The sequence below is a fragment of the Gobio gobio genome (genome assembly GCF_949357685.1).
Source record: "Gobio gobio genome assembly, chromosome: 24".
NCBI classification, from domain to species: domain Eukaryota; kingdom Metazoa; phylum Chordata; class Actinopteri; order Cypriniformes; family Gobionidae; genus Gobio; species Gobio gobio.
Genome location: NC_137120.1, coordinates 2283048 through 2293997, shown reverse-complemented (window position 1 = coordinate 2293997; position 10950 = coordinate 2283048). Strand labels below are relative to the sequence as shown.

Sequence of the window (10950 nt, the reverse complement as noted above, 5' to 3'; positions counted from 1 at the left end):
TTTTTTTAAAGAATTTTCCTAGACAACAACAAGATTTTCCAGGACATTTTACATTTTCTCTAATTTTCCATGTGTTTTCCAGGACTGGAAAATTTGTCATCAATTTTCCAGGTTTTCAAGGTTTTCCAGGACGAGTGGGAACCCTGTGAACGGAGGTCTTACGGGTGTCGAACGACATGAGGGTGAGTAATTAATGACATCATTTTCATTTTTTAGAGAACTAACCCTTTAAGCTTTGCCTATGTTTTGCAAACATTCTCTCACACACACGCTTTCTCTCACACAGATTCACGATTTGTCACACACACACACACACACACACACACACACACACACACACACACACACACACACACACACACACACACACACACACACACACACACACACACACACACGCACACACACACACACGCACACAGACACTCACACACACACTCACACATTCTCTCTCTCACACACATACACACACTCACTCACACACTCTCTCTCTATCACACACACACACACACACACACACACACACACACACACACACACACACACACACACACACAATGACCTGACTTTCATTCACACAGTAGAAACTTTCAAAACCTCAAGTTTCACTGAAACTGATACTGTGACACACTCACTGCGACAACATCAGCTGATGCCGTTTCCTGTGCCTCAGCAGGTGATTTGATTGGCTGAACCTCTTGCCACACTGAGTGCAGTGATACGGTTTCTCTCCGGTGTGGATCTTCTCGTGCGCCTTCAGGGCTCCTGAGCGAGAGAATCTCCTGTCGCAGTGTGAACACTTGTAAGGTTTCTCTCCGGTGTGGATCCTCTGGTGCGTTTTCAAATGCGAGGTCGATATGAAGCCATTTCCGCACTCAAAAGCTGTTGTGGTAACAGTTTAGGACCAGGACCAGTAGTGACAAATAAAGACCAAGAGTCAGGAGTGCAATTAATTAAAGAGAAATTTACTAAAGAATAGTTTGCAGTTTCCTCAGCAGAAGCTTCAAATCTCACAAGGAGTTCGTAGGCCGTGCTCCCTCGACCCGCCTCTCGTACATACAATATCTCAGCAGTTACACTGTTTTCAAGGTCTAGCCACGTCATTACTGCCAGGTGGATGATTCTGATTGGCTCAGAGAAAAAGGACAGTCATGGTAAATTTCCACACAGATTCACATGTACATAGATCACTTGTTGACGCTTTCACACCGGAATTAGGCATGGAGTGACCTTCCAGATTCTGGAGCAGGCGCCAGCTTGCCCGTAATCCACATCCAAAACTGATTTGTAACTCGCAATACAGCATGTGCGCACACACACACATACACATGCACGCACACACGCACGCACGCACGCACGCACGCACGCACACACACACACACACACACACACACACACACACACACACACACACACACACACACACACACACACACACACACACAGTCTCTCCAAGGTTGGAGTTGGTGAGCTCTAGTACTGACAAGAAAAAGTTTCCCAAAACACACAGATAGCATGTGCTTTCTCTAAGTGAGAGGCACAGACAACAGTATAGGACATATTCATACAATTCTATAGGGTTTCAGTAAAAGGAAATATAAGATTAAATTAAAAAAAATTAAATAAAATGAAAGACAAATCCATATTTTATTTCTGGAAGCCGGGCTAAGTGAGCAAGCACTGTTACAGCACTCCTGTCAGGGTGTGAGATGCCTCCAAAATCCAAACACACGACTAAAATCAAGTGTTTAGCGACACATCACACACCCCTAGGACAGACCTTCAGTCACCACTCACAGACCAAACACACACTTTAGGAAATATAAAGGAAGAAACAACAATCATTGGTCCGATTGATTTAGTAATATCATAACTGGAATGAATCATTAGATATCATCATAATAATATAGGAGGATACATATTGATAAACGCTTTGATTATAAATTGAATTAGGATATATACAATTATACTGAAGTGGCAATGGATTTCAGAATCCAACTTTCACAATACTTTGGCTATTTATAACATCTTACATATAACAAATAAGTTAAGTCAAAAAACACAGCGCCTGATAATAGGCTAACTTCCATAACCAACGTGACAGCCTGCTTACACAGGGAGCGCTGGGGACTATTTTCACTCATGGGACGGCTCACAGCTCTTGATTATTACGCAGGAATGAGAGTTTAGTTCCTAGACATATCAGCCTAGAAAATCACAACTTCTCATTTTCCGTCGGTCTTAGTACACGATGGAACTACAGAAGAGTCAAGTTTTAAATAGGAAAAATATGGAAACTCTTTGGTCATTTTTGAGTGAGATGCTAACGGTCTAATCAGATTCAATGATCTATGCTAAGCTATGCTAAAAGTGCTACCGCCAGACCCGGAGATCGGCTTGCAAACGGTAAAAGGGGAGTTTTCAAAGAAAGTGGAGTGTTCCTTTAATGCTCAGATTAAATGTTCCTGACTTTCGTTCATCTCTTGAACACAAATGAAGAGATTTGTATTGAAATGAAAAGATTTCTGTCCTCCATTGACAGTCTAAGCAACTACTGCTGCTTCAGAAAGTTCATAAAGAGAAACTGATCCATACGGATCGAGCGGATCATTCCAGATGTTCTGAAGAGACTCGGTGGCTTTATATGATGAAGAAAAGTCTGACAGGTTGGAGCGATATTAGGGCGAGGAAATGACCACAGGATTCTCATTAATGGGTGAACTGTCCCTTTAAATGACTGATTTATTCCTCCAAAATTTGACAAATTCTGTGTCCTTCTGCATTATACAGTAAATTACATTTTTATGATTGGATTTTGCAATCCCATCCAAAATCATAGGGCCGTAATTTAATGCCATGATATTGAATTTAAGACTTTCTGATCCAATTTAAGACATTTTAAGGCTTTAGATTATGGAAGGTCAAATTAAGACTTTATAAGGAAACCCTGATAAATAAATCAGCAAACGTCACAAAAGCTTTCCAAAAACTTGATATAGGATTCTCAGCTAACTAAAGATACCATGTCATTTTACATGAATTTCAATATCTTCAAACCTTCTATATAACTGCTGTACAAGGTCATTTTGGCATGTATTAATGAAGAATCAGGAATAAACCCCAACCTCTTTGTTCTTCTCTCAAGTTCTCTCTGTCTTCGCAGATTACAGTTGGTTATGAGGAGCTGATCTGTCAAAACCAAAAATAAATCAGCTGCTGAAATTATGTGTGACCCTGGAGCACAAAACCAGTCATAACTCAGAAGTATATCTGTGCCAATATTCAGCAACACATTGTATGGGTCAAATTATAATTTTTTCTTTTATGCCAAAAATCATTAGGATATTAAGATCATGTTCCATGTAGATATTTAGTAAATGTCCTACTGTAAATATATCATAAATGTATTATTAGTAGTAATATGCATTAAGGACTTCATCTGGACAACTTTAAAGGAGATTTTCTCAATATTTAGATGTTTTGGCACCCTCAGATTCAGATTTTCAAATATTGTCCTAACAAACCACACACCAATTGAGAGATTATTAATTCAGCTGAAGGTGATCTATAACTCTCAAAAAAATCGACCCTTATGACTGGTTTTGAGGTTTTCCATTCACACATTAAGCATCTATCTATCTATCTATCTATCTATCTATCTATCTATCTATCTATCTATCTATCTATCTATCTATCTATCTATCTATCTATCTATCTATCTATCTGTCATAAATATACATATTTTTATATAGCTCTGTACCTTACCATACAGCTGAAGGAATGGTAAAAGTCAAGAATTGATGCTCCCTTCTCGTGAATTATCGTAGTTTCCTAGTTGAAAAATTGGACTTGAACACCCTCTCAAGTCAAAATTCGAATGCGATGAGCTCGTAACTTCCGACTTGGGAAGTAGGAAATATCCGATAGCACGTGAAGGCATTAAGAATTCATAAGGACCCTAAACCTAGCCTGTTTTTGTAATGAATTGTTTGGTAATAAATTACCATTTTGAGATTGACATAAAATACCCAGCTCTCATTAGTGAAAAAACTTTCACTAATGTTTAGTAAAGGTTGTGTGACTGTTAAGATAAATCAACATTATTAGCTAATATAGAGTGAAAAATTCTTAGACAGTCTTTATGATGTTTTTAGTGATGAACGCATTCTCAAAACATCGAGAGAAAACATTTTCAGAACATTCTCATGATGTTGGTATTTTCTAAATGTTAACCTTCTTGGAATATTACTTTACATATTCAAATATTTTTAGCTGACTCCTACCAATAATTCAAATTATTTCAAAATATGGGAATTTCTTGTCATCTGTTGTTCACCGCTGGTTAGTTTTTATCTTGCTCTAACAATATTTTTCATAGAGTATGAATGTTATTAGAATATGTATGAACCACAATTCTAGCCCCTGTATAATGACAAAAATAAAATAAACTATGACAGCATTTTTTGTTTTTTAATTTCGTATCTGACACCAATAAAACATAATTAAACAAAGCAATAAAAACACTTCTTTACACTCGTTTTGTGGCTGTTGAAAAACAACGATGGTGCATTTCTACCACCTAATGGACAGAAGTGTGAACTGGATATGAAAATATAAACCAACTCGAGTTGGCATTGCCACAGATTCTCTTTAAAAGTGAATATTCTTTTTACATTTCATTTAGCAAAATTCTGTTTTGATTATAGACACATCAATTGTGTCCTTAGCTATATTAATTAATAATATATTGATAATTTTGCCAACATTGTAAATAATAATAATAAAACACCTCATAAATTTAACTCATACTACAGATTTAAACAAACGTTCTGTGGGGAGGTTCAACCGAATCATTAATAATCAGTTGAAACGGTTCTCGAATGCGAATTCTGAACAATGCTAATTTAGCACTAGGTGAGCACGACATAAACAAAACAAGTACGCTTAAAAAGAGCAACATTTCCATATTTCTTTAGTTAGAAAACGATACAAAAAGAACTAAGGAAACGTCTGTGGACACGACAAATTATATCCTTAAATAAATTCAATAGTAATGAATGAAGTTTTCATAAGACATAATTCGAAATCTGATTAATATAAGACATTTTAATGAAGGCAAGCAAACTTGTGGCAGATCTGGTGATAGAATAGTTTATTCACTACAGTACTGAGATGCAATGTTGAAACCACTTGATTTGATTTAAATAAAAATATAATTTCATCCATAATCAGCAGCACAATATAGCTCGTTTCCGCCACTGAATAAAAAATAAAAAGGGAATTGCGACTTTTTATCTCACAATTCAGACTTTTTTGCTTGCAATTGTGAGTTATAAAGTCAGAATTATGAGATATAAACTCACATTTATGAGAAACAGTCTTTTTTCCTCAGAATTGGACTTTATTCAGAATTGCGATATAAACGTGCAAGTGCGAGGAAAAAAGCAAAAATCGCAAGACATGTTTATATCTTGCGGTTCTGACTTTATTTCTCCCAATTGCAAGTTCATATTTCGCAATTTTGACATTATAACTCGCAATTGCTAGTTTATATCTCGCAATTCTGAGGAAAAAAAAGTCAGAACTGTGAGATAAAAGTCGAAATATAAATTTGCAAATGCGAAAAAAAGTACAAATTGTGGGAAATAAACTTGCAATTGCAAGAAAGTCCGAATTACAAGAAAAACTGGAATTGTTAGATATAAACTCGAAAAGTAAGAATTGCGAGGAAAAAAGTAAAAATTTATATCTCAAAATTCTGACTTTATTTTTTCTAATTGTGAGTTTATATTTCGCAATTCTGAGAAAAAAAAAGTAAGAATTATGAGATAAAAGTCGAAATATAAATTCGGAAATGAAAAAAAGTCAGAATTATGAGGAAAAATAAGTTACAATTGCGGGAAATAAACTCATAATTGCGAGAAAAAAAGATATTAGGAAAAAAAATGCAATAGCGAGAAAAAGTCAGAAAAACGAGTTTATATCTCAAAATTTTGACGTGATTTTTCCATATTGCGAGTTTATTTTTCACAATTCTGACATTATAACTCGCAATTGTGAGTTTATATCTTGCAATTCTGAGGGAAAAAATGTGACAATTGGGAGATAAGTCAAAATTGCGATAAAAAGTCAGAAAAGCTCATTTATATATCAAAATTCTGACTTGATTTCTCCCAATTGCGAGCTAATTTTTCAAAAACGTCAGAATTGCGAGATATAAACTCACAATTGCGAGAAAGCAAGAAATGCTAGTTTATATCCCGCAATTCTGACTTTATTTCTTCTAATTGTGAGTTTATATTTCGCAATTCTGAGAAAAAAAGTCAGAATTGTGAGATAAAAGTCGATATGTAATTCGTAAATGAAAAAGAAAAGTCAGAATTATGAGGAAAAATAAGTTACAATTGCGGGAAATACACTCATAATTGCGAGAAAAAAAGATATTAGGAAAAAAAATGCAATAGCGAGAAAAAGTCAGAAAAACGGGTTTATATCTCAAAATTTTTACGTGATTTTTCCATATTGCGAGTTTATTTTTCACAATTCTGACATTATAACTCGCAATTGTGAGTTTATATCTTGCAATTCTGAGGGAAAAAATGTGACAATTGGGAGATAAAAAGTCAAAATTGCGATAAAAAGTCAGAAAAGCTCATTTATATATCAAAATTCTGACTTGATTTCTCCCAATTGCGAGCTAATTTTTCAAAAACGTCAGAATTGCGAGATATAAACTCACAATTGCGAGAAAGCAAGAAATGCTAGCTTATATCCCGCAATTCTGACTTTATTTCTTCTAATTGTGAGTTTATATTTCGCAATTCTGAGAAAAAAAGTCAGAATTGTGAGATAAAAGTCGATATGTAATTCGTAAATGAAAAAGAAAAGTCAGAATTATGAGGAAAAATAAGTTACAATTGCGGGAAATAAACTCATAATTGCGAGAAAACAAAGATATTTGAAAAAAAAATGCCAGAATTGTGATATAAACTCGCAATAGCGAGAACAAGTCAGAAAAACAAGTTTATATCACAAAATTCTGACTTGATTTTTCCATATTGCAAGTTTATTTTTCACAATTCTGACATTATAACTCGCAATTGTGAGTTTATATCTTGCAATTCTGAGGGAAAAAATGTGCCAATTGGGAAATAAAATATCAAAATTGCAAGAAAAAGTGAGAAATGCGAGTTTATATCAAAATTCTGACTTGATTTTTCCAAATTGCGAGTTAATTTTTCAAAAACGTCAGAATTGCGAGAAAGCAAGAGTGCTAGTTTATATCTCGCAATTCTGAATTGATTTTTCCCAATTGCGAGTTTATTTTTCAAAAACGTCAGAATTGCGAGAAAGCAAGAAGTGCTAGTTTATATCTCGCAATTTTGACATTATAATGTGAGTTTATATCGCAGAATTGTGAGATAAAAAGTGGCAATTATCTTTTAAATTGTTTTTTTTTCCATTGGGGGAAACAAGCTTCCATACAACGTACACCTAACACACATTTCTGCAAACAAATGACACTGGTGTGACAGAAGTGACCCGAAACGAGCCTCACTCCACGATCAGAGTTTCGATCGGATGATGCTTTTTCACATGAATCAGTAGATGGCGCATTTGCTTGAAACTCTTCCTACACAGAGCGCAGTGGTGCGGCTTCTCCCGGTTTCTGACTTTTTTTTCTCAGAATTGCGAAATATAAACTCACAATTAGAAGAAATAAAGTCAGAATTGCGGGATATAAACTAGCATTTCTTGCTTTCTCGCAATTGTGAGTTTATATCTCGCAATTCTGACGTTTTTGAAAAATTAACGTGCAATTGGGAGAAATCAAGTCAGAATTTTGAGATATATAAATGAGCTTTTCTGACTTTTTCTCGCAATTTTGACTTTTTATCTCCCAATTGTCACATTTTTTCCCTCAGAATTGCAAGATATAAACTCACAATTGCGAGTTATAATGTCAGAATTGTGAAAAATAAACTCACAATATGGAAAAATCACATCAGAATTTTGAGATATAAACTTGCAATAGCGAGAAAAAGTCAGAAAAACAAGTTTATATCACAAAATTCTGACTTGATTTTTCCATATTGCAAGTTTATTTTTCACAATTCTGACATTATAACTCGCAAAAACAAGCTTCCATACAACGTACACCTAACACACATTTCTGCAAACAAATGACACTGGTGTGACAGAAGTGACCCGAAACGAGCCTCACTCCACGATCAGAGTTTCGATCGGATGATGCTTTTTCACATGAATCAGTAGATGGCGCGATTGCTTGAAACTCTTCCCACACAGCGCGCAGTGGTGCGGCTTCTCCCGGTGCGCCGTCTCGTGCGCGATCAGCTGCGGTAACCGAGCGAAGCCCTTCCCGCAGAGCGCGCACTTGTGTGGTTTTTCCCCGGCGTGAATCCTCTGGTGCTGCTTGAGCTGGTCGGCCGTAACGAAAGCCTTCCCACATTCGAAGCACACGTGATCCTTCACCCCGCTGTGGACTTCCTGATGCCTTTTGAAGCAATCCACCCGCGCAAAGCTCTTCCCACACAGAGGACACAAGTACGGCTTCTCGCCGGAATGCACTTTAACGTGTCTCTTCAGCGCCGACGCGGTGATGAACTCTTTCCCGCACTGCTCGCAGTTGAACGACTTGACGGCGGAATGAGAGAGCTGGTGATCTTTGAGGCCGTTGATGTGCCGGAAACTCTTCCCGCACTGCTCGCACGTGTACGGCCGCTCTCCGGTGTGGATGGTCATGTGACTCCGGAGCTTCTCGTTCCGTATGAAGCTCTTTCCGCACTCCGGGCACGCGTGCGGCCTCTCTCCGGTGTGAAGTTTGATGTGTCTCTGTAGGTTTGCGTTGGACGTGAAGCTCTTTGCGCAGTGCGGGCAGGTGTAAGGCTTTTCCCCGGTGTGCGTTTGCATGTGTCTTTTAAGTCTCGTCCTGCACGCCAAACTCTTCCCGCACCAATCGCACGTGAACGGCTTCTCTCCGGTGTGAGTTTTGCCGTGCCGGACGAGTCTGGCTTTACAGCCGAAACTCTTGCCGCACTCGACGCAGGCGAAGGGTTTCTCTCCGGTGTGAATTCGGATGTGCCGCTCCAGCCTCGACTTCCGTGCGAAACTCTTTCCGCACTGAGGGCAGGTGAAAGACTTCAGGACTTTTCCTGAGAAAGACGTTTCCGGCGGTGAAGGACACGGAGGTTTTTCTCCAGTGACGGAATGATGATTCTCCTCCTCCTCCTCCTCCTCGTTCGGCTCTTCTTTTGCTTCCATTAGAACCTAAAACGAACATAATACAAAGTCATGAAATTGGGATGGAAAAATAAACAAGGAAATATGAGTAATAAGATGAGCTAAACGTTAACTCTATCATGACAATATCGTGCAGGGTCAAGGAAAGGGGGTCCGTCGAAAAGGAGAAAATCTGAAAAACAAAAAAAAAGATTGAAATAAGTAAATAAATACATTTTATTCAAATTAATGAATTCATAAAAAATGTGATTAAAATATTACTTGGTTATTACACTGTTAAATAGATTAAAATAAAAATGTTTAATACAATTTTGTTAATATTATTAAAATTAAATAAATAATACATTTAACAGTACATTACTATAGTAAGCAAAATATATCAAATAATTACTGCTGTCATATCGATTAATCGCATCTTACATAAAATGTGTTTATATAATATATATATGTGTGTGAAGTGTGTGTGTGTGTGTGTGTATATATATATATATATATATATATATATATAGACAAAACCTTTTATGTAAGATGCGATTAATCGATTTGACAGCACTAATAATGATGTAAAATATTAACTTTTCAGTGTATAAATTGGGTATTTATAAAAGATAGATGCATTTTAAATGTAAGAATGAGGGTCCCTCACATGAGAATTATCATATTTGGGGGTCCATGGCGTCTAAAATATTAAAAAACGTTAAAAAAATTGCCATGCAAGGTCATTTTTGTCATGTCTATGCAATATGATGAGCAAATCTGCAATCTACCCATCCATCTATAACCATTTCATCAGAGTTTAACTTAACATTTACCTGAGATTTTGTTGATCGGGATTCAATTATTTAAACATAAACAGTTATCACAGACTAATACAATAAATGCTGTATAAAATATTTCACAATAGTTGATTCTTACCTAGTTTGCCTCAGTCTGTTGACACCAATGAAATGAGCTCCAGTGAGATCTGAAGACATCAGCATAATGAGGTGAAAACAGGATCCATTCACATGAACAGTCAACACTAGTGGTGTGTAAGTCACCAACCCCTGACACAGAACAATAATTAGGCTTAAATAGTCCAAATAGTCTCTCAGAAGTGATGGTTTAAGTCATTTGCAGGAGCGATGCTCAGTGAGTTCATTTGCGTAGCGCCTTATTATATCTCATTTTGATTGGTTCCCTCGTAATAAAATACATTTTATAGCAAAACTATTTGTATACGTTGACTTATCTATGTTATTTCTTATAAAAACACGAACAAAACAGCAGTGTTCTGAACTACATTATATCTAAAGTCCATTTAAATCCCCATTAATATTGCTTTCGAAATTCAACCAATCAAAATACGAGTTCACGTTTACAGATATTGTTAAAATTAAACACCAACAATGCTTTAATAACTTACACAAAGACATCAATATTGTCCGCAGTCAATGAACCGTCTTCTGTCTTCTTCTGCCATTTCGTGTCCGTGAAAGAGCACGTGCGCCCTCTAACGGACTGGAGGCTATAGTCCAGATGTGGCGGGTGGAGAAATTATGATAAAATAAAATATAAACACCTCCTGAGCAGTAAGGGCGTCTTCTTTTTCTTGCTTTTACGCGAGACGGCTGCTTATAACAATTTATCTGAGGTGCCAGTGACGGGTTTTCCAACGGTCAATAACGGCCAACACCCGTTTGAAACCAA

The 10950-nt window shown here is 36.7% G+C and overlaps 1 protein-coding gene across 1 annotated transcript; it reads right to left on the bottom strand.

Annotated features, from left to right (window-relative positions):
• Positions 1-5136: 5136 nt before the first annotated feature.
• Positions 5137-10751, bottom strand: LOC307120553 (uncharacterized protein). The gene is made up of 4 exons (XM_079807653.1): positions 10667-10751; positions 10177-10225; positions 9375-9433; positions 5137-9288 (listed from the first exon to the last, which is right to left on the bottom strand). Exon 4 carries the CDS (start codon positions 9280-9282, stop codon positions 8221-8223), a length of 1062 nt encoding a protein of 353 aa, XP_079663779.1. The 5' UTR covers positions 9283-9288; positions 9375-9433; positions 10177-10225; positions 10667-10751; the 3' UTR covers positions 5137-8220.
• Positions 10752-10950: the final 199 nt, after the last annotated feature.

Coding starts and splice junctions, on each gene's coding strand:
- LOC307120553 (XM_079807653.1), bottom strand. CDS start 9,282: ATGGAAGCAAAAGAAGAGCCGAACGAGGAGGAGGAGGAGGAGGAGAAT.